Consider the following 23,313-nt stretch of genomic DNA (forward strand, 5'->3'; position numbering starts at 1 on the left):
CTCCCGCCTGCAGGCCCTGGGCTGGGGCCTCTCCCGTCTGCAGGCCCTGGGCTGGGGCCTCTCCCGCCTGCTGTCCTGGGCTGGGGCCTCTCCCGCCTGCAGGCCCTGGGCTGGGGCCTCTCCCGCCTGCAGGCCCTGGGCTGGGGCCTCTCCCGTCTGCAGGCCCTGGGCTGGGGCCTCTCCCGCCTGCTGTCCTGGGCTGGGGCCTCTCCCGTCTGCAGGCCCTGGGCTGGGGCCTCTCCCGTCTGCAGGCCCTGGGCTGGGGCCTCTCCCGTCTGCAGGCCCTGGGCTGGGGCCTCTCCCGCCTGCAGGCCCTGGGCTGGGGCCTCTCCCGCCTGCAGTCCTGGGCTGGGGCCTCTCCCGCCTGCAGGCCCTGGGCTGGGGCCTCTCCCGTCTGCAGGCCCTGGGCTGGGGCCTCTCCCGTCTGCAGGCCCTGGGCTGGGGCCTCTCCCGCCTGCTGTCCTGGGCTGGGGCCTCTCCCGTCTGCAGGCCCTGGGCTGGGGCCTCTCCCGTCTGCAGGCCCTGGGCTGGGGCCTCTCCCGTCTGCAGGCCCTGGGCTGGGGCCTCTCCCGTCTGCAGGCCCTGGGCTGGGGCCTCTCCTGCCAGAGGCGAGCCCGGGTCCTGCCCCGCTCCATGAGGCGCCTCCCTTCCTCTGCGTCTCTGCGGAGATGGGCACCCGGCCCTCTGCATGAGGGCGGCCGTGGCCTCGGCCCGGTGCGGGGCGGGAACCGCCCCCCCCCCGTGGAGTACTGGACGGAGCCGTGCCTGGGGACGGGGCATTTGCACGGAGGCCCCCCGGAGGCAAACCCCACCAGCGTTACCCGTGAGACAAGCACACCCATGGACCCAAGGCACTGAAGCCAAGCCCCGGAGCCACGGCGACCACCTAGGGGAGCGCGGACTCGGCGCGCCCTGAGCGGCCCGGGGCGGGGCGGGGCGGCCTGGGAGCCGACCGTCGGGCCGCGGCGGCTCCCGGACGTGCGCGCCGGGCCTCGCGCTCGGCCATGAGGCCCGAGCTCCCGCCCAAGGCCGGGCGACGCGCGTGCGCCGCGCCTCTCGCGCCGGACGGGGGCACTTCCGGCGGCGGCGGGGGAACCCTGCGGCCCGGACTCTGTTTCCGCCGTGCCGGAGGCGCGGAGGACCGGCTTCCGGGAGGCGCTTCCGGGAGCGCGGCGGCGCCGGCTCTGCGTGGCTCCTGAGGAGATGGGGAAGGTGCGGGGGCTGCGCGCCCGCGTGCACCAGGCCGCCGTGCGGCTCCGCGGGCAGCCCGCGCCCGGCCCCGCGCCGCCCGCCCCGGAGCCGGCCCTCCTGCAGGCCTCGGCGGGCGCAGCCGGAGCACAGGTGAGGGCCGGGCGGCGGGGCGGCGGGGCGGCGGGGTCCCGGCTCCGCTCCGCGTCCTCGGCCGCCGCCCCCGCGGGCCTCGCCGCGCGCCTCCGAGCGGGGGGGAGGGGGCGGGAGGGGGCGGGAGGGGGCGGGAAGACCAGACCCGAGGCCGTGCTGGCGCCGGAGCCCTTAGCCCCTGCTCGGCCGCCGCGCTCCGTCTCCGGCCCCCTCCCCGGGCCTGAGCCAGACTGGAGCGGGGCGGTGTGGAGAGGACCCGGCCCCCTGTCAGGTGTGCTCTGGCGGCTGAGGGGCGAGGAGCACCGCGTCCAGGCCGGGCTCCTCCTTCAGGGAAGGGCTGTTTCGCGCACCCTTCTTGCACTCGGCCTCTGGGGTGCTTTTGTCCCCAAGTGATTCGGCCCGAGTGGTGTGCTTTGAGGTGGTCAGACACGAAGCCCCATTCTGGGCGTCGGTACTGCCGAGGTCACGGCACTCCGCCTCGACCGAGCCCGGCAGGAGGGGTAAGGGGTGAGGGACCCCCGTGGATCTGAGCGGCCGCAGTGACTTGGTGGTGTAGATCTTGATGGACAGATGAATGTGGGCGGGGAGGTCTAGAAAGCCGAGAGGAACAGGGTGTAAGGAGGCAGATTGCCGTGGAGGAGCGTAGCGGTCAGGGCGGGCCCCGCGTCCTTTGGGGGAGCATGCTGCTCCCTGAGGCAGGAGGTTGGCAGCCTGCCCCTCCAGGTCCTCCCTGTCAGAACTGGAGTGTCTCTAGCTGGACCTCCCCTCCCTGCTGAGCCGGTAGCCTCGTGTATTGCTTGGGAACCCCGGCCGTCCTAATGTCTTTGCTTTGTTGGGGACCTTAGGACTGGGCATACGTCCACACCGACCTCTTTGCCAAGACCCAGATAGACCCCAGGGCCTTGGTGCAGAAGCTGGACCTGGACCAGAAGAGTGTGGTCTCCCTGAAGAGAGGTAAGTCACTGCCTAAGTCAGACGAGGGGCTGCTGCATCTTGGTGCAGTCTGCACATCTGCTCGCGGGCAGTCTAGTTCAAGTTAGTTCATGCAGTTAAAAATGTATCATTTGGGGGCTGGCATTGTGGTTTGGGGAGTGCTTGCCTAGCATGCATGAAGCCTTGGGTTCCATTCCTCAAGCACCACATAAACAGAAAAAGCCAGAAGTGGCACTGTGGCCCTAGTGGTAGAGTGCTAGCCTTGAGCAAAACAAGATCATGAGTTCAAGCCTCAGGACTGACCAAAAAAGAAAAAAAAATCATTTTTATAGGAAGATTTATTTAAAGATTCACTAAAAAGAAAAAAACAGTATGGGGAAATTCCACGTGCCCATCACCCCAGCAGTACACACACGTCCTGAATTATTTTGAAGCAAATACCAAACTCCATGGTATTTCCTTCATCAATAAATACTTGACTATATGTTCCTGAGGACTCTTAACAAAGATACACTTACCCATCAAACAGTAGTCACACCTAAAGAATTAAGCTTCAATCCCCTAGCTAACCTGCTTCCTCTCCGGAGCAGGGCTTCTCAATGTCTCCAGCCTACCCTAACTTCTTGCCTTCATGTTTTGTTTACTGTGGAAGCAGGTTGCTTGCCTATTGGTTGCCCTTCCCCTTGTGGATTTTGCTAATTGCATTCTCCTAGTGACTTTTTAGTATCTCACATGGAGCCAACATTCTGGCCTAAGCTTCTGTCTTTGAGGTGTGGTGTGTGGGGTGGAGTTTGCTCTTCCTCAGGCACACCTCTGGGAGGTAGGGGCCTGGGCTTGGCTCCTCTTACACCACATTGTGGAGAAGCCCTTTGTAGATACATTGTAGATACATTTGATGGTCTTTTTTGTTTCAGTAGCAGCTGAACATTTAAAAACAGTAGCAGATGACATCAGAGGCTGAGTAGCTCCATCTCATTGGTACTGGCTAACCAAATCTTTCTGTATTTTCCTGCACACAATCTTATCCTGCTGTGCATTGTACTCTTCAGAGTTTGAGTGGCTGCTTTTTGTGCTTCACTGTTGTTGAAGGGTTTCCTGTAGTTCTTCCAGGTTTCCATCTACAGCTTGTGAATAGCTCTTGTAAGTTATAATTGTGCCATGGTTTTGTATGAAGTGTTTTCTGTGGATCTCATTGGCATCATTGCTTTGTATCTTAGGGTTTGCTGGGCACTATGCACCTCCGGATCTGTCCTCTAAAGCGTTGGCCTCCACAGATGGTGCCTGGGATGAGCCCCAGAATGGGTGGTAGCAGTTGGCCTTGACTGTGAGCTTGTGCTTCCCTGCCCAGGTGCTTTGCTGATTTTTCTGTGGGGGCCCGCTGCTGCCCGAGGTCATGGGCTGGGGTTCCCCTGCAGCCTGCCAGTGGCCGTCCATTCGTGTGGGCTCTGCAGCCTCCTTAGTGGTGTGGGCCGGTCTTCCTCAAGTCCTTCCCCCCTCTCCCCACCTCCAGCAGTGCGAGCTGAGTCTATCCCGGAGCACCAGGCTGGGGGGTCTCTGGTGACCAGTGATATAAGACTGATTTTTGTGTGTTTACTCATTCTCAAGGTTGGTCTGAATTGCAGCATTTGTGGCATTTCTTAGACTTGAGTTTTATGCTTTGCTCTTTGTCATTTTGTGCAGCTAAGCTTCTCCCCAGAGCTGCTGCCCCTGTTGGCCTTCAAGTGGAGCTAAGGGACAACAGATTTTTATTTCAGCAGTTCAGGCCAACAGATTTTCCTACCCTGTGACCAAACAACCGGTCCAAACAAAGATAAATAGGGGAGGGAGAAAATGTGTCCTTCCCAAACTGCTTGCCTCACCTCCATGGTCCTTTCTCAACATCCCAGGCCATGTCTGTCTTTGGAGCATACAATGAGACTTTCCTTTGCCCGTTTCTTTCATTTTTTCTGCCGCGGCAGCAGTGCTGTAAATGTAGACACAGCACTGAAAGTGGGGACCTCCCTCCCGCTGTCCCTGCCGTATGTTGGACTGTGCCTAAGCAGATCAGCGTCCCTGCCTAAGGTGGTGAACCTGCTCTTTGTGGTGGAGCCTTGGCCGTGGGGCAGAAGAAGAGAAGGAGATTTATTGCATGGCAGCATGGGAGGACAGCATTCAGTACCTCCCTTTCCAGGGATCTTCACAGGTGCAGACCCCTGGCTTCAGGTTAAACAGGGAGAACTGGGGCCACAGTGAGAAAGGCATGCAGTGTAGACAGTCACGGGTCACAGGTGAGACCTGTGACTGGCCTTTATCACAGTTTTTGGCTTTGGAGGAGTTGTAGAGAATTCTTACCATTTTATTACTAGAACAAGGTGGTCCCTACATTTTTGGTTGTTTCCTTTTTCTTTTTTAAAAATTACACAAGGCTTTTTTTTTTGTCTTTAAAAACTATGATTACTGAAGGAAAACTAGAAAACCGAAAGGCATGTAGGAAAAGTTAATCTCAACGCCAAGTAATATTTAAATGCTCCAGATATTTTGTATTATACGTAATTTTTCTTCTCTTTTTTTTTTTTGGCAGTACTGGGGTTTGAACTCAGGACCTTGTGCTTAGTAGGTAGACACTCTACTGATAGTAACACTTCTTGCCCTTTTAAAAATTTTTACTTACTGTATTGTTATTTTAAAGGTGATGTACTGAAGGATTACAGTTACAAGAGTCAGGTAATGAGTGCATTTCCTTTTGTACAGTGTCATCTGTTCCCTCACTCTCTCCCAGTCCCTCCCTCCCATCTCCACCCACGAGTGGTGTAGTTCACTTTCATCAGTGTCCAGTGAGCTCCACTGCTGCATTTTTCCCCCTTTCCCCCTTAAGTTCTGTGCTCTCCCTCCACCCTCCCAAAGATATATATGTGAATGCACAATACATAATGAAGGTAGTCATAAAAGATAAAAAAGGAGATATCTCTTGTTTCCCCCCATCTTAGAGTTAGTTTCAATGTATTTATATGTATTATTTTATATGAAGAGTCACATAAGCATTGCACCTTTGTGTTTCTCTCCTATGAATATTTTCCTAGGAGTGTCTAGAGTATCTAGAACCCTGTATAATTTGTCATATCATAGTGCACATTAGCTCTAATTTCCACATATCAGAGAGACCATGCTCCACTTGTCTCTCTGAGCTTGGTTTACCTCACTTAGCATGATTTGTTCTAGTTCATCCAATTTCCCTGCAAATAGAGTCATTTATTCTTTCTAGTGGCTATGTAAAATTCCATCATGTATAGGTACCACATTTTTGGAACTCACTCATCTGATCTGTTTCGTATTTTGGCTATTGTGAATAGTACAGCAATGAATGTGGATGTGCAGGCGTCTTTATCATATCCTGGTTCGTGGTGTTCAGGGTAGATGCCCAGGAGTGGTATGGCTCGGTCATAGGGAGGATCTGTTTAGTTTTCTGAGGAACCTCCAGACTGCTGTCCAGAGGGGTTGTACTACTTTACATTCTCACCAACAGTGTAATAGGGTTCCCTTTCCCCCACATCCCCACCAATATTGTTCAAATTCCTGATGTTGGCCAATCTAACTGGGGTGAGATGGAATCTCAGAGTTGTTTTGATCTGTATTTCCTTTATGGCCAGGGATGATGAGAACTTCATGTGTCCCTTTGCCATTTTTTCTTCTGAGAAGTCTCTCCTTAGCTCCCTCTATTATGGTTTATTACGTTTGGGAGGGGTTAGTTTCTTGACTCCTTCCATATATTCAATATTAGGCCTTTATCTAATATATTACTGTAAAGATCTTTTCCCAGTTTGTTGGCTATCTTTCTAGTTTAGTAACTATGTTGTTAGCTGTGCAAAACCTTTTTATTTTGATGTGGTCCTACTTGTCAAGTCTCCTATCTGTTGTGCCCCTCTTCAAGAAGCTTCTACCTATACCTGTACAATCTAGTGTTTCTCCTACTCTGTCTTGCAATTATTTCAACGTTTCCGGTCTGACATTGATGTCTTTCATCCACGTTGAATTGATATGCATGGTGACAAACAGGGATCCTCTTTTGCTTTTCTGCTTATGGACGCCCAGTTTTCCCAACACCAATTAAGGAAGAGGCTATTTTTTCTGTATATCTTTGGCTCCCTTATCAGATAACTGTAAGTGTATGGATTTATTTCTGGGTCTTCAAATCTCTTCCATTGATCTTCAGGTATATGTTTTTGCTAATACCAAGCTGTTTTTATTATTAGAGCTCTGTAGTAGAGCTTGAGGTCTGGTATTGTGATACCACTTGCATTACTTTTTTTTCCCCCAGAATTGCTTTGGCTGTTCTAGGCCATTTTTGTTCCATATGTATTTTTGGATTGTTTTCTCTATCTTGGTAAACAACATCATTGGGCTTTTGATGGGGATTGCATTGAATTTGTACATAATTTTTGGCAGGATGGCCAATATTGATTCTACCTGTCCATGAACATCTTTGCATTTCCTGGTGTTGTCTTTGATTTCTTCAAATTTTTATAGTTTTCACTGTAAAGATCGAAGTCTTTGGTTAGGTTTAGACCTAGGTTTGTTTTTTTGTCATTGTTGTTTTTGAGACTATTGAAAATAGAGTTGTTTTCCTGGTTCCCCTTTCTGCTTATACATTGTTGGCACACAGAAAGGCTACTGATTTTTCTTTCTTTTTTTTTTTTTTTTTGACGGTGCTGGGGCTTGAACTCAGGGTCTGAGCACTGTTCCTGGCTTCTTTTTGCTCCAGGCTAGCACTCTACTACTTGAGCCACAGCACCACTTTCAGCTTTTTCTTTGTATGTGGTGCTGAGGAATCGAACCCAGGGCTTCATGCATGCTGGACGATCATATGGGTTTTGTCTTTGGCTCGGTTGATGTGCTATGTTACGTTTATTGGTTTGTGTATATTAAACCAGACTTGCATCGGTGGGATGAAGCTTACTTGGTCATAATGTATGATTTTTTTTATTAGTTTCTAGATTCTGATGGATAATATTTTATTGAAGAGCTTTGTATCTATGTTTATCAGAGAAATTGGTCTGTAGTTCTCTTTTTTTTTTTTTTTTCTTTTGTTGGATCCTTACCTGATTTGGGGGTAAGTGTGATATTGGCTTCATAGAATGAGTTTGGAATTGATCATTCTGTTTCTATTTTACATAAAAGTTTGAGGAGTACCAGTGTTAGTTATCTATCTTTTTGTTTTTTGGTTTTGGTTTTGGTTTTTGTCGGTGGTGGGGCTTGAACTCTGGGCCTGGGCACTGTCCCTAAGCTCTTCAGCTCAAGGGTGTGCTCTACCACTTCAGCTACAGCTCCACTTGGAGCTTCCTCAATCTCTTTCCATGTTATGGGCCTGTTTAATTAGTTTATATCTTCTTGGTTCAGCTTAGGCAGTTTCTATGTCTCTAGAACTTTGTCCATTTCTTCTAGGTTTTCCATCTTACTTGAGTATAGGTTTTGTTTTTTTTTAAGTAGTCCTTTATAAGCTTGGATTTCTTGGATGTTTGTTGTAGTGTTTCCTTTGCCGTAGTAGTAGTCTCTCCATTTTGTTGTTGTTTTTTCCCTCAAAGAACCAGCATTTTGTTTCATTGATTTTATGTATAGTTTTTTGTGTGTGTCTATTTAGTTAATTTCTGCCCTAATCTTTGCCATCTCTCTCCAGCTAGTAGTTTTGGGTTTGGTTTGTGGTTGTCTTTCTACGAATTTTAGTTGTATTTTAGTTGAGGTTATTTACTTGAGCTGTTTCTGTTTTCTTTATGTTTGCACTTAGAGCTATGAACTTTATTCTTAGCACTGCTTTTGTGTATCCCAGAGGTTCCATTGTGATGTTTTCATTTTCATTGAATTACAAAAACTTCCTAATTTCTTCCTTTATTTCTTCTGTGACATATGTCATTCAGTAATGTGTTATTTAGTCTTCATGTGGGTGAGTGTTTTCTGCAATGTTTTGTTGTTGAGAACTAATTTGATTTCACATAAGATACAAATCAGATAGGATACAAAGAGTTATCTCAATTCTCCTGTATTTGCTTAGGTTCTTTGTGTGTCCTATGGTCTGATCAATTTTGGAGAATGTTCCATGGGCTACTGAGAAGAATGTGAATGGGTTGTTGGGTGGAATACTAAGTCCATTTGGGTGATGGTGTAATTTAATTTTGTCTTTTGTTTGGTTGACTTATCCTTTGGCACGATGGAATGTTAAAATCTCCCACTATTATTGTGTTGGGGACTATTATGTTCTGAAGTCCAAAAGTGTTTGTTTAATGTATTTAGGTGCTCCATTATTTGGTGCATAAATATTGACCACTGTGATTTTCTCTTCATAGATCATTCCCTTTATTAATATGTAATGACCTTCTTCGTGTCTTCCTACTGCTTTTAATGAGAAGTCTATTTTATCAGTTACCAATATAGCTACTCCTGCCTTCTTGCAATATGTATTTACATGAAAGATCTTTTTCCATCCTTTGTGAGACAACAAGTGGTTGGATCTTGGTTGTGATCCAATCTGCTGCTCTGCTTCTCTACTTGTTTTGTTGGGTAATTGAGTCTGTTAGTGTGTAAGGTTATTCTGGAGAGGGATGTTATGTTTTCTGCCATTTTCTTGGTTTCCTATAATTTACTTTCCTTTTCTTGTGTTTACTAGCATAGTTTTCTAGTGATTTTTGTTGTGTTTCCTTGACTTTGTTTTCTTCAGATTGTATGCTTCTCTTTAGTATTCTTTGTAATCTGGTTTAGAGTTCATGAATTCCTTTAACTTTTGTCACAGAAGGTTTTAGTTTCACCTTCAATTGTAAATGGCAGATTTACTGGGTACACTGGTTTGGGTTGGCAGTTGTTGACCTTCAGAGCTTGAATTATCCTTTTCCATGTTCTCCTTGCATTCAGTTTGTGTGGAGACATCTGCAGTGATTCTGACCTTGTTTTCATTATAGTATAGCTCCTTCTTTGCATTTGCTATTTCTTTTTTTTTTTTTTTTTGCCAGTCCTGGGGCTTGAACTCAGGGCCTGAGCACTGTCCCTGGCTTCTTTTTGCTCAAGGCTAGCACTCTGCCACTTGAGCCATAGCACCACTTCCGGCTTTTTCAATGTATGTGGTGCTGAGGAATCGAACCCAGGGCTTCATGTATACGGGACGAGCACTTTACCCTAGGCCATATTCCCAGCCCCATTTGCCATTTCTTAAGGTCAGAGTTTTCACTATGATGTGTCTAGAAGTATTTCTTCTTGGATCCTGTCTGCTAGGAGCTGTGTATAACTCTGGCAGGTGAGATTTTTCTCTCTTGAGATTGGGGAAGTTTTGTTGGTATTTTTGTTGAATAGATTTTTCAGTGCCTTTATTTTTTTATTCTTTTCCCTCATATATCTTGAATATGCATAGATTAGATATTTTGGCTGAAATGCTAATTCTCCAATTTCCCTTTGGTATCTTGAGTGTGTTTTTTTCCATGCGTTTTATTTTTTTGTTCTAATTCTTGTGTTTTATCCTCAACTTTTGATACTATATTACTTATTTCACTTATTCTTTAGCTTATGCTTTCAACTGTCATTTGCAATAGGGAAACTGAGCCTTTCATGCTTTCAGGCTCTTTGTTCAAGTCTCTTCTCAAGGTGTTAATTTCTTCTTTTAATGAGATGTGTAGCGTTTCTTCATTTTCTCTGTATCTTTCTAGGTGACCTGTATATTCTTGGTCATTTCCTCCTTTGTATTCCATTTGTTTTTTGATATCCCCTTTTATTTCATAGGCCAGTTCTCCCATTATTACCTTTTGTCCTCCATCTCTTCTTCACTCTCACTAGGGTTCTTCCCTGGATTGCTGTTGGCTTTTGGATGCAGCTTGTCTTCATCATGAATTTTGTAATCTTCCATTGTGATTGGCATTTGAGTTCAGGGATTGTCAGGGTGTTCAGATTGTGTATTAGGTTCCGTGGTGGTAGTGTGCGACTCACTGGGTGGACCTCCGTGGGACTTGTGTTTGCGGCTTTCAACTCAGGCCAGTGATGTGGGGGCAGTCTGGTGTCCTGGCCTGGGTTTAGGTCCAGTGGCAGGCTCCGGTTCTGTGGTGCACAGCAGTCTAGTGTCCTGTTCCGGATCTGTGTCTGAGGTAGGTGGATTCTTGCTATTTGTAGTAGATAGGTCATCCTGGCCTGAATCCTGGATTGATGTCTTATTTCCAGAAGGGAAGGGAGCAGCGTTCCGGCACCTGGACCTCATTTGAATCCTGGATGGGGCAGATCCTCACTCTGGGGTACAGGGAGGTTTGTCCACTTGAGTCCTGGACTGTCATCTACTTCCTACGGGGTAGGGAGCAGTGTTTGAACTTCTGGGACAGGTGTGAGCCTCAGAAGGGTAGGTTCCCGCAGGGTGATGTGGGTAAATAGTCCTCACTTGAGTCCTGGACTGGTGGCCACTTCCCATGGAGGGAAGGGCTGTGTTTGAACCTCTGGGACAGGGGTTCGGAGGGGCAAGGTTCCCGGAGGGCTGGGCAGGGAGATTGTCTCTGCTGCCCTTTAGCAGGTCAGGTTTCTTTCTGGGCCATCAGCTGTGGTTGCTGGGAATGCAGAGTCCCAGTGCCCAACCAATATCAGTCCCAGTTTGTTTTGAGCTGATGAGCAGCAGGGTGGTGAAAGTTTGCTGCCTGGGTGAGGTGGTCCTCCGTTACCGATTGGTGGCTCCGGTCACTGTTGCGGCGTAGTCATGCCGCAGGGGTGGGAGGTGGGGGGAAAGCACTTCCCAGTTTTCCATCCTTGTGTGTGTTAGGTACAAGTTCTTCATCCTTATGATTCTTTCTTTACCTTTTCCTGTTGTCTTCTTGAGGTGAAGTGCGCATTAGGACCCCGAATCTCTGTTGGCTCAGAGAGAACTAGGGTGATTCCCTGTTGCTACACTGCCATCTTCCCAGCCACCTCTTGGGTGTTCCCTTTAGGATGATAAGGCCTGACCTGGTGGAGGTCCTGCCGCACAGAAGCTTCCGGTGAACCTCCTCCTTGTTGTGGCCCAAGGCGATGGTAACGGTGACTGCAGCAGGGACTAGCTCAGATTACAGGGCCCAGATACAGAGTAGCAGGGCTGCCTCTTACAGCGCCTCTCCATGTCTGTGCGTGGAGGCGGCAGCTCAGAGAACACTTTCCTCCTCATTTGTCCGCAGGTGTCCTCCCGGGGTTCCGGATTGGCGGCTGAGCACGAACATGTGCAGCCCAGCTCCCCGGGTTCGTGCAGCTGGCTGACTGGGTTAGCGCTCTTGTTGGTGGCAAGCGCTGGCTCTTAGCCAGTAGTAGTGGCCCTTAAAATTGTTGCTTCTAGCCAGGGCCAAGCAGCTAGAAGGGTGAGTGGCAGTGCTGCCTGGCTTGTGGTTTCCAGGCTCCTGTCCCATTGGTCTGTGCTGTCTCAGTCAGGATCCAGGAAAAGCCCACTTGAGGACCTGGGTGCCCAGCTGTGTGTTGAGGGAACAGGCCTGCGGCTGACACCGGCTGATGGTGGTGTGTGGAGACGGGCGGCAGGCTGGGTTGTGCCACGCCGGGTGGGCCTGCGGCTGACACCGGCTGATGGTGGTGTGTGGAGACGGGCAGCAGGCTGGGTTGTGCCACGCCGAGTGGGCCTGCGGCTGACACCGGCTGATGGTGGTGTGTGGAGACGGGCGGCAGGCTGGGTTGTGCCACGCCGAGTGGGCCTGCGGCTGACACTGGCTGATGGTGGTGTGTGGAGACGGGCGGCACTTTCTGTTGGTGCTGAGTTCAGGGAGTCTTGTCTCTCCTCAAGGTGTCTGAGGTCCTTTCCCAGGACCTTTCCAGAGCGGCTTCTGTGGGGTGGCCTGGGCGGGGGCCTCTACGCAGATGCATGAAGCAGCTGTATGGGCTAGGTTTCCACCATGCTCAGCCCCCAGGGGCCTCCCTGCCTGACTTGGGAGTCATGACACTCATGTGGAGGCTTCACTGTGTGCCTTCCTAGCCCCCCTCTGCTCTGCTGGACCCACAGAATGGAACTGAGGCTACCCCTGCCCCACCCAGCACCCTGAGGGCACCTTGGATGCAGTGCGCTGGGCCCTCTACTAGCTGCTGGCACTTGTCACACTATCCAAGGACCCCGAGGCTGGGGCCTGCCCTGAGCTCCAGCAGCGCAGCCTCTCCGTGTGCCTTACCATTGGGAGGGTTCTTGAAGCCCAAAGCCGTCTCTGTGAGCTTTTGGCACGGGCCTTCCTTGGCCTCTTGGTGGGGCTGTTCAGCTGAAGGGGCTCACTGGGCGCCTGTGAAGGCGCATCCCCTTGGGGCTGGTCAGCGAGGGTCACTTACAGATGTCCCCGTGCCTTTGTGATTGTCCAGATGTTTCAGACAGGGCAGACAGTCACATGAGGACAAGCTGCATTGGCTGTCTAGGATGGACTGTGGCAAGGTCACTTCCTGGGCATAAACCCAGGAGGAAATCCTTCCTCTACCCATGAAGTTGGTATGGGGGAGTCATGGGGCTGGAGGCCGGTTTTGGAGGCTGGAGCCTTGGCCTGTGTGGGATTGCTGAGCACGATGGCCTGCTGTCCGCAGAGCTGAGTGTCAGAGGAGGTCAGGGTGGAGCACAGGACAGAGGCCCTGGTTTCCCGTTGGTTGAGGGCTTGAGGCTCTTCTCACTGTGACTTCCAGCCAGGTGCTTGTCGGCCCTGGCTGCACATTTGTGGAAGGAGATGGTAGCATTTGGGTCTCCTGGGGTGTTGAGGACAGCATTGGGCAGCAGCAAGCGCTAGTTTGGCATGGAGCCCTGTGACTGCCAGGTGGAGCAGGCCTCGTAGCTTCTCACAAGTCCTGTGGCCATGGGCCAGGACTCTCTGTCCCCCATCCACAGGTGGCGCCAGCCCCTCCTTGCAGGTCCTGAGACTGACTTCAGGCAGAAAGGTCCCGGCTCAGCACACACTGCTTTGCTCTCCCAGGGGATCCGCCAGGTGGCTCACACCGGCTACTTGTGTTCACGGCATCTCTGGAGCCCTTGACATCCTGGAGAGAATGGACTAAGATGAAGTCAGAAGCTGAGTTTACTTGTATGGCTTTCATCATTCTCCGGTTCTGGAAGGACATTGCTGTTGTTTGTGAGGGAAAATGAACTGAGGTCTCTCCTGGAATTGGGGTGGCCCACTTCAGTGTTGAGGTCTTCCTACATTCTCCCTATTCCGTCCATTCCTGAAGGTCTGTGTTCCACATCTCTGGGGAGCTGCTTTTGGGAGGGATGCAGGAAAGCCCATTCTTCCAGGGCGGAGTTCAAAGGTCACTGGCACCCTGGCTTCTGAGGTGTCCCCAGACCTCCTCAGTGCTCTCGTTGCAAGCAGGTGGAAGGAGGCTGAGGGACGCTAAAGGAGCTGGTTTTCTGGCATGTGAGGAGCCAGCAGCCTGGTTATCCCAGATGACAGTGGCCAGGTGAGGGCTCCCTGTTCCGTTCTGTGAGCCTGCTCAGCATCCCAGTGGGAATGGGGAAGAGATGCTCCTAAATGCACAGTTCACCTGCTCCTCAGCTGGCCTTGGGTCTTGAGAGGCTTTTCCTGGGCTCTCCTGTGCTTCCTTGCCCTCTTCACAGCCCCGACTCCCAGTGTCCTGGGCCGGGACTCTCGACTCCAGAGTTCCGGTGTGTCTTCCCCACTCGCTCCCCTTGGGCTGGACCTGGGTGGCCATTGGACCCCCAGAGGGCATGGCTGGGGAGAAGGGCTGACTCCTCCACCCCTCAGCCCTCACATCCAGGGGTTCCAAGGGCCCCCTGTGGGCACTGAGTGTGTGGCAGCCTCTCTTTACCACACCTCCACTCTCCTAGTGCCTGTCCTGGTTTGGGCGTAATCACTTCTATCCTGGATGCTGACCCTGCGCCTGGCTGGTGGCTTCTCTGGGCTGCCACTGCAGGGGATGCAGGCCGGGATGCAGGCCGGGCCGGGATGCGGGCTGGGATGCAGGCCGGGTGGGGATACATGCCAGGCCGGGATGCAGGCCGGGAGGGGATGCAGGCTGGGAGGGGATGCAGGCTGGGATGGAGTCTGGGCCGGGATGCAGGCTGGGAGGGGATGGAGTCTGGGACAGGATACAGGCCAGGCCGGGATGCAGGCTGGGATGGAGTCTGGGCCGGGATGCAGGCTGGGAGGGGATGCAGGCCGGGATGCAGGCCGGATGCAGGCTGGGATGCAGGCTGGGCCGGGATGCAGGCCGAGCGGGGATGCAGGCCAGGCAGGGATGCAGCTGGGTTGGAGTCTGGGCCGGGATGCAGGCCGGGAGGTGATGCAGGCTGGGAGGGGATGGAGTCTGGGACAGGATACAGGCCAGGCTGGGATGCAGGCTGGGATGCAGGCTGGGCCGGGATGCAGGCTGGGCAGGGATGCAGGCCGGGCAGGGATGCAGGCTGGGATGGAGTCTGGGCCGGGATGCAGGCGGGAGGTGATGCAGGCTGGGAGGGGATGGAGTCTGGGACAGGATACAGGCCAGGCCGGGATGCAGGCTGGGATGCAGGCCGGGAGGGGATGCAGGCCGGGCGGGATGCAGGCTGGGAGGGGATGGAGTCTGGGCAGGGATGCAGGCCGGGCAGGGATACAGGCCGGGCTGGCGTGCAGCCCACGTCTCCCTGGCTGCTCATGCCCAGTGACCTGTCTGGTTTCAAAGGCAGCAGTGGCCTGCGGTGCCTGTCTGCCTTTGTTAGCATGTGTCTCATCCCCGCCTTGCACTGAGCCAAAAATAACTCCACGTCCCTGACCTGGGGCTGAGGAGGATGCAGCTGCTGTGGCTCTGCAGCGGCTAGCGCTGCCTGCCTGTGTGTCCAGGATTTGTGGGCAGACACCTGCCGTGCCGCCCTTCCTGGGCGAGCGTGTACCTCTGAGGCGGTGGGGCCTGAGTCCCCTGGGCGCTTCATTGGTAGTCTGTATCTTATGTGTTTCTGCTGCAGTCTTGGAGACCATCTGGCTGGGGCGTGCCATCTGCCCCAGGTCTCCTCCCATCCTCTGTGCCCCCCAGCTGCCCCCTGTGGGGTTGTGCTGGACGCTGCACCTGCAGAGCAGGACTCGTGTAGTGCATGGCTTGGCTGGCCCAAGAGGAGGATGGGGTATAGATCTGAGGCTGGAGTCCAGTGTCCTCTCTGAGGCCCCAGGCCCCAGCAAGCTCACCTTTGCTCCATGGCCTAAAGGGGAGTTGCTGTAAGTTCCTGGACCCTCCTATCTAGCAGCTCCTATGTACTCTGTCCATTCTTTGGGTAGTGACTGGGGGACTCCTTCCTCCTGGGCCCTCGCCCTACGCTTGAGACTGCCTGGAGGCCAGCAGCAGAGCTGGTGCGCCGCGGCCGGGCCCGGCACCCCGTGCTGCCCCGGCTGCAGCACTCTCTGGCGCCTGTCCAGGCCCCGACTCACAGTGACCTCCGGGTGGCATCTCCATCTGTGGACGCACTCAAGGGCAGGACACCGTGAGGCCCCATCCAGCCGCACTCGCCTCGTGACCGGCAGAGGGCAGCAGAGCCACGTTCCTTTCTAGGTCAGCCCAGCGTCAGGCCCATGCCGTGCCATGGCCAGAGAGAGGCGCTCAGGGGCTGGTGTTGGAAAGTGAGCTCAGGGATGTGAGCAAGTTGTCCTTAGGGAAATTTTTAAGATGTAAACCTTGTTGAGCAAGTTCTTCCCTAGTGTGAGTTCTGCACCCAAACATAATGCATGCAACCCAGTGTTAGGCAGACCCTGTGTGGGGCACGGACGCCCGCGTCCTTGTCTGTGCAGCGGCTGGGTCCCTCCGTGCTCCCTGTGTGTGTCCTCAGCTGCCCCCTCCCGGTCGGGTGGGAAGTTGTGGTTTAGGCCCAGCGTCCTTGTGAGGAAACCCTGTGGAGGCGCTGGAGCTGAGCGGGTGAGCCAGTGTGGCCCAGAGGCTCCCCTGTGCTCCTCCACACGTCTTCCGGGTCCTCTGTGGTGCAGCCGAGAGCGGACAGATGGGATCCGAAGCCAGCATGGAGCCAGCGGAGGCTGGGCTCTGTCCTCCTCACTGCCTCTTACTGGCGGCCTAGCACTCCCTCCGGCAGGGACCCCAGGGGTTTCTCCTGTAGTGCTGTGAGCGCAGAGGCTGGTGGGGGTGCACGTGTGAAAGTGACCCCTCCCCATCCCAGAGCACTGCGTCTGAGAGCACAAGGAGGGGGGGCAGGCTTTCATTGGATCCAAGTTGCCTGTTGGAGCTGACGGCCTTAACGCAGTCCGAGTATCCAGCAGTGGAAGGAAGGTCATGCAAGAGGGCTGCCCCCCTGCAAGCTGCCCTCCGCTCCCCGTGCTTGGGAAGGAGGTGGACGCGGAGGCGGTGCCTGCCCTCCGGCACTGCGGAGGCCCAGGCGGGACCTGGCAGGGCCAGCACCTCCCCGGCTCAGCCTCTCCAGGCAGTGAGAGAACCGTGGATGGGCCAGGGGCCAGGCGCCCTGAGTCTGGGAGAGCAGGGGAAAGGACTGATATGGCCCCTCAGCCCATTCTGCCAACGCCTGGCTCCCTAGGAGTGGAGCCAGCCCATGGCAGAGTTGAAACATCTCCTTATAATTACTAGTGTAAGGAGTAAACGTATCACGGGGGAGAAAGCAGAAAGCATGCCCTTCCCGGTCCTTCTCCCCTGCAGCGCCGTGCTATCCGCTCTCCGCACCTGTTTGCTCGGAGCTTCCCGCATGCTGCCCCCTGCCCCTGAGCCTGGTGTGCCTCACTCTGGAGGCCTCGTGCCTGGACACTGGGCCCTCAGAACGCCTTTCTAGAACTCTGTTCAGGAAGTGGGCCTGGAGGTTCTCCTTGGGGACCAGAAGACTGTCCAGGAACTTCCTTGCCCTGTGGGTCTGTCCTCTGCTCTTTGGTGCTACCCTCCCAAGGGATGGAAGCTCAGCCTACCACAGTGGTTTGGGGCCTTGGTGAACTTGGAGGTTCCTCCCTTGTTTGAGTGAGTGTGTTGTGGCCACCCACCCACCTGGGGGAAGACTGGCAAGAAGGTGTCGTCTGAACGTGTGTGTTGCTGTTCCTAAGCCTGACACTCATGATCTGGGGGCTGGGATTGTTTGGGTTCTTAGCTGTTTGTGGCTCCCGCTCCTTGCTGGCAGCTGGCCTGGGCCAGAGGCGGCAGCGGGTTTCTAAACGGGACCTTGGAGGTGGGGTGGGGAAGGAGGCTTGCATGGGATGCCCTGTGCAGCTGTGCCACCCATCCTGCTTTCTGGCACTGCCCTGAGCCTGACAGGAGCAGCTTGATCTTGCATTCCCAAGGCCCTCATGACATGGAGGTGCCCCAGCAGAGCCTGTGACGCCGGGCCGTCCTGGAGTGTTCTGAGTGGTCGGCCCCCAGTGCACCTGGCCCTGTGGGTTCCTTTCCCTCAGGCCCGTGGCTGGGCCACAGTGAACGACCCCAGGGTAGGTGGGACGTGGTGTGATTTTTACCCATCCTGCAGGGCTGGTGAGGGCAGGCAGGCAGGCAGCCCTTGAAGGGCTGAGCCCCAAGGTCTGAGCTGCACCTCCGGTTTCCGTCACAGTAGAACGCTGCGGAGTGGAGCCCAGCTCCGCGTGCCCTTGCTCCCTTGCTCCCTTGCTCCTCCTCCAGCAAGCCAGGGCGGTTTGCGCTGTACAGAATCCAGCTGTGGCTGCAGAGGCAGGCCTGTGCTTGCTCGAGAGGTGAGGGGGACGCTTGTGTTCCAGCACCTCATTCCCTTTCCGGAGCGGGCACAGCTGACCCCGGAGGTGCCAGCTGCTGTGGTCTGAGTCGCTGTGCCTGCCTAGCTTAGAGGCAGGCCTTGCCAATCCGCTTCGTCCTCGTAGCCTCTGGGTTTCCTGCATACATGTGTGGCGCCTGTGTAAGCCATCTCATGTCCTTTTTTTGCCGGTCCTGGGGCTTGAACTCAGGGCCTGAGCACTATCCCTGAACTTCTTTTTGCTCAAGGCTGGCACCCTATCACCACTGGAGCCACAGTGCCCCTTCTGGCCTTTTCTTTTTTCTTTCTTTTCTTTTTCTTCCCCCCCCCCCCCCCCCCGGTCCTGGGCCTTGGACTCAGGGCCTGAGCACTGTCCCTGGCTTCTTTTTGCTCAACGCTAGCACTCTGCCACTTGAGCCACAGCGCCCCTTCTGGCTGTTTTCTATATATGTGGTGCTGGGGAATCGAACCCAGGGCTTCATGTATACGAAGCAAGCACTCTTGCCACTAGGCCATATCCCCAGCCCTCTGGCTTTTTCTTTTTATGTGGTGCTGAGGAATGGAACCCAGGGCTGCATGCACAGGCAAGCACTCTACCACGAAGCCACATCCCCAGCCTGATCTCATGTCCTAAGTCAGCTTTTGTGCTTTGTTCATGGTCCTGGCTTCTTCGGAGGGAGAGAAGCCAGGCTCCTGGTCTTGGCCGCTTGGCTGTGCTACTGAGGAGTCCTGGTGGGTTCCCACGTGCTGAGCTCCCTAGGGGCAGCCACACAGATAGCAGGACTCTGCCTGCTGTCCACGGAGAGTGCCATGGGTTTGAGTCAGCCTTCCTTTCTTGGTGTTGGCTCGTGGTCTTGCAGAGTGCCCGTCCTCTGGGCTCTTGTGTCTCATGTAGACTTCAGGAGGAGTGGGACAGCCTGTCAGGGCTGGGAAAAGTTCACCCCATGGATGGGTGGGGTGACACTGGCGGTGGGGGCCAGTCAGCAGTTTCACCCCACAGAGAGCCTGGGTGCTCTTCTGAGTACTGAGTGCCTCGCTGTGACTCGCCTCCATTGCAGCCGGCACGGGGTGGGGGGTGGGGGGGAGGGTCTGGGCCTCTGCCGGGCCATGTCCCTTCTCTGGATCACAGCGAGTGATGATGGGCTGCAGCACGGCGGGGGAGGGGAAGCCGGCGGGGCTCCTGCAGGAGGGCCGGGAGGGGCTCCTGGTGGACGCAGCAGCTGTGGGGACATGGCCTTGCCAGCCCTGGAAAATGCCTGTGGGGCCAGACCACACGGTGTCTCCTGTCACAGTCAGTTGCAGGGTTTGGCATCTGCCCTTCTGATGTGCAGAATGGTTTGGGGTGCTTAACAGTTCATCACGAGAGGCGATTTTCATCGACGGGGCCGGGTCAGAGCTGGTTCAGTGCATGCTTACTTCAGAGATACGTAAAACTGAGCGAAGATGAAAGCAACCATTTTGGAAGCCAGAATTTTGCTAAAATGATGAACTGTTAATACAGATAGGATACTGTACGTGTTTACTTATTTTACAGAAAAATGAGGGTTTGCATTTGCAAGGCCTGGATTCCACCCATCACTAAAGCAAATTCAAAACCTGACCAAGGACACAAGAGCAGGAGTGGAAGCTAATGGAGGGGTGGATGGATGGAAAGAGGATTGGTAGGACGTGCAGTCAGGATGCACTGGAGATAGAAACAGAGCGGGAAAGTGTGGTAGCGTGTTTGAGAAAATACATGGATGGGGCTGGGTGGTTAATTTTTCAAGGTAGCGATTCTCATTTCGGTTACTTGGCCTCAGTTTATAAACGTATTTTGGGTTTGTCTTTAAAGCAGGCCTTTAATTACGTGGTGCTGTTTAGATGGTAAAGAACTTATAAGAAAGAAGGGCGTTGACTCTTGCTGTGCCCTCCAAGGTAACTGCCCTCCTGTCCCCCGGGCGTGCCAGCAACGGACCTCACAGAGCTCCTCGGGTGAGGCCTCCCATTTGGTGACTCCTGCCTCTTCCCCTCCCCTCCTCACACAGGTGTGCCCCATCCCTTGCCTCTCAGGTTCCCGGGAAGCGAGGTGCCACATCAGCACTTGAGTTTGGGGGCTGCTGAGATCACCTTTGTGAACTGGAGCACTGGTGCATTGGTGGTAAAACTATGGCTGTGGGATTATGAATCACAGATACACCCATCTAAGACACCCGCAGATGCTGCCTGGAGGGAGTGCCGGGCATTGGTACCAAGAGCCTGCCTGTCACCAGACCCGGGCGGGCCAGGGGTACAGTCCTGGGCCTGTATCCTCAGGACAGAGGATAATAGTAGCTAGCATATACAAGTGTACTGTCCTTTATGACCAGGTTCATTTCTCTTGGAGCTGTGTGCTCCTTTTTCCTTGTTTTTCCCTATTCGGTTGTTGTACAAGGGGTTTGTTTCAGTTTCACGATTGATATGTGTATCTAAGACGAGAGTCAGCCTTCCATCATCCTTGCCCTCCCCTCTTCCCTTCCTCGGTAACCTTGGGTAGTATACCATTTGCCCACCCTTCACCCGCCCCCTCCCATTAGCTTCCACTCCTGCTCTCAGCATGTTTCTTACTGACCTGAAAAAGCTATTTAGGTGATCTGCAGATGACCTCTCAACTGGTGGGTCCTTTTGAGTTTGTTCGTGTAATTTTGTACCTTGTAGAGGGGTTAAACTTGACAGTAGTAAAAGTTACTTCTTGTGTATGTCTTGTGACTCCCCGGACAGCTTGCTTTACTAGATCCCACTGCCAGGCTGGTGGGGGAGGGGGGCTGTCGGCCTTCCGGCTGTGGGCGGGTGGGGGGCTCTGCTCCCAACAGCTCACCTTGAGCTGAGGGCCCTCCGCGATTTTGGCCACACCCCGGGCACTGCTGTGCAGCCACGCTGGGCCCTGGGCCTGGAGGTGCTGCAGCGCAGAGGTGGCGTGGTCCTCCCCAGGGGGAGGAGCGGAGGCTGCTCCCTGCCACCCCGCAGCACGGGGCGGACCCCGGACCACTGCGCTTCCTCCTCCAGCCCTGCTCCTGTACCGGCCGTCCTGGCAGCCCCTTCCCGAGTCTGGGTGAGGTCTGGGGAGAGAAGTCCTCCCTACCAAGGCCTGTCTGCTCTGCAGAGTGGTAGCTTCCCGGAGATGGCTGCCTGGAATCTAGTCTGGGGCTGGTTGGGAGCACCTCGCCCACTGGTCGGTGCCCACACATGCCAGGCAACTGCAGCATGCTACCCCTCGGGGTACAGGCCTGTGGTGACGGGCTAGGCTGCTCCTGTAGCTGTGCACTTGTCCAGCTTTTGTCCTCTTAATGCTTCAGTTGTGTTGCTTCTGTAGAGGGGTCTCTCCAGCCTTGCTGTCCCTTGGCTGTGGACCTGAGGCTAGCCCGTGGTGTCCAGTAGCCCAGCACACACCTTGGTGGGGACAAGTGCGGATGTCTGGCTCTGCTTGTTCTCCTGACGCGTGCTGGCACTTCACCGAGCCGCTGTGTCTGGAGCAGCCAGCACAGTCAGAATCGCCCCCGCCTCGCCCACAGGTCCCAGGACACAGGGTGGGGGCTGTGGCTGTGGGCCGTTGTCCTGTGAGAGCAGAAGGGCTACCTGAACGCTCACTTGTTGCTCATATGCTCTCTCCTCAGGTTCGGAGGCAAAGGCCGTTCTGCCTAAGAAGGAGAAACTGAGGCTGCGGCGTGAACAATGGCTACAGAGTAAGTTGTGCCCTCATCTCCAGGGCAGCCGTGCCAGGGCCTTCATCCGACAGGCCCCTGCCTGTGCCCAGACCACACAGGCTGGGGTTCCCTCCTGGGGTCACTGGTCCTGGCCCTAGCTCACGGCACCCTGACAGAAACCACGGAGCAGGCCGCTCAGGCTCTCAGCTGGGGGGGGACGCCGTACCGGGTGGCCTGTCCCCAGAGTGAGTAGCATCGCCTGGCCCACCAAGGAAGCTGGCTTCTCCGTCCCTTTGGATTAAAAGGGCCTGGTTTTTGCTCCCATGGTAAGGATTTTTTTTGTGTACCTGTGCTGGGGTTGAACCTCAGGGTCTTGCATTCTCTCCTTTTTTTTTTTTTTTTTAGCTCATGGCCTGTACTATACCACTTGAGCCACACCTTCAGGTCAACTTTGTTTTTTTGCCAGTCCTGGCGCTTGGACTCAAGGCCTGAGCACTGTCTCTGGCTTGTTTTTGCTCAGGGCTAGCTAGCGTGCTGCCTCTTGAGCCGAAGTGCCACTTCCAGCCTTTTCTGTGTATGTGGTGCTAAGGAATCGAACCCAGGGCTTCATGCATGCTAGGCAAGCACTCTACCACTAAGCCACACTCCCAGCCCCCGTGAGTCAGCTTTTTTTTTTTTGCCAGTTAGTTGGTGATGGAGTCTTAAGGACTTTTCTGCCTGAGTTATCTTCAAACCATTATCCTTAGATCTCAGCCTGCTACGTCGCTAGGATTACAGATGTGAGCCATGGTTCCCACCTTCCCATGGGAGGGTTTTTAATCTCGAAGGTGGTGTAGACCTGGTGAGTCTTGAACAGAGACGCCTGGAGCAGACAGACACAGATCCCTCTCGGGTCAGCTGTGTGTCTGGCAAGGGCCATGGTTCTTGTTTTCCTGCCTGCAGCAGTGTTGTCCCAGGCTCACAGCCAGACATGTTTCAACAGGTTGAATGCTTCTCCTCTCACCCCTTTTATTTTGGAATATGTGGTTCTTTTTTATAGTGCTAAGTATTTGCTGATTTAAAAAAAAAGATTTTGTGTTTACATCGAGTGTTACAATTTTGTTCTTGATCTTTTCTTTGTAGGGTGCTTCTGCTGACTCTGAAATTAGTTTGTAATATTTTCTTTCTTTTTTTTTTTTTTTTGGCCAGTCCTGGGCTTTGGACTCAGGGCCTGAGCACTGTCCCTGGCTTCTTCCTGCTCAAGGCTAGCACTCTGCCACCTGAGCCACAGCGCCCCTTCTGGCCGTTTTCCATATATGTGGTGCTGGGGAATCGAACTGAGAGCTTCATGTGTAGGAGGCAAGCACTCTTGCCACTAGGCCATATTCCCAGCCCTAGTTTGTAATATTTTCATCTTAATCTTCTCACATGTTAAAATGTGATTTGCATTATTCTTTGCTTTGATGACTATACATGGTATGTGTTTTTATTTATTTATTGCCAGTGCTGGGGCTTGAACTCAGGGCCTGAGCACTGTCCCTGGCTTCTTTCTGCTCAAGGCTAGCACTCTACCACTTAAGCCACAGCGCCACTTCTGGCTTTTTCTATATATGTGGTGCTGAGGAATTGAACCCAGGGCTTCATGTATATGAGGCAAGCACTCTACCACTAAGCTGCATTCCCAGCCCTTGTTTTTGTTTTTATGGTGCTGAGTTTGAACTCAGGGCCTTGGGCTTGCTAAAATAAATTCTTTACCACTTGAGCCATGCACCTAGCTCTTTTTGC

General features: G+C 53.8%; 1 protein-coding gene across 2 annotated transcripts in view; it reads left to right on the forward strand.

Annotated features, from left to right (window-relative positions):
- The first annotated feature begins 1,125 nt into the window (after positions 1-1,125).
- The window catches only part of LOC125345008 (ribosome biogenesis protein SLX9 homolog), a 37,466-nt gene continuing 15,278 nt past the window's right edge, over positions 1,126-23,313 (forward strand). The window contains exons 1-3 of one of the 2 annotated variants that reach the window (XM_048337269.1): positions 1,126-1,341; positions 2,187-2,295; positions 21,520-21,588. In XM_048337269.1, the coding sequence (XP_048193226.1) occupies positions 1,204-1,341; positions 2,187-2,295; positions 21,520-21,588 (316 nt within the window). In that variant the 5' untranslated portion in view covers positions 1,126-1,203. The remainder of the gene's footprint in view (positions 1,342-2,186; positions 2,296-21,519; positions 21,589-23,313) is intronic. The other variant, XM_048337268.1, reaches the window with a different exon arrangement.

Source organism: Perognathus longimembris, unplaced genomic scaffold (assembly GCF_023159225.1).
Source record: "Perognathus longimembris pacificus isolate PPM17 unplaced genomic scaffold, ASM2315922v1 HiC_scaffold_5100, whole genome shotgun sequence".
Taxonomy (NCBI): domain Eukaryota; kingdom Metazoa; phylum Chordata; class Mammalia; order Rodentia; family Heteromyidae; genus Perognathus; species Perognathus longimembris.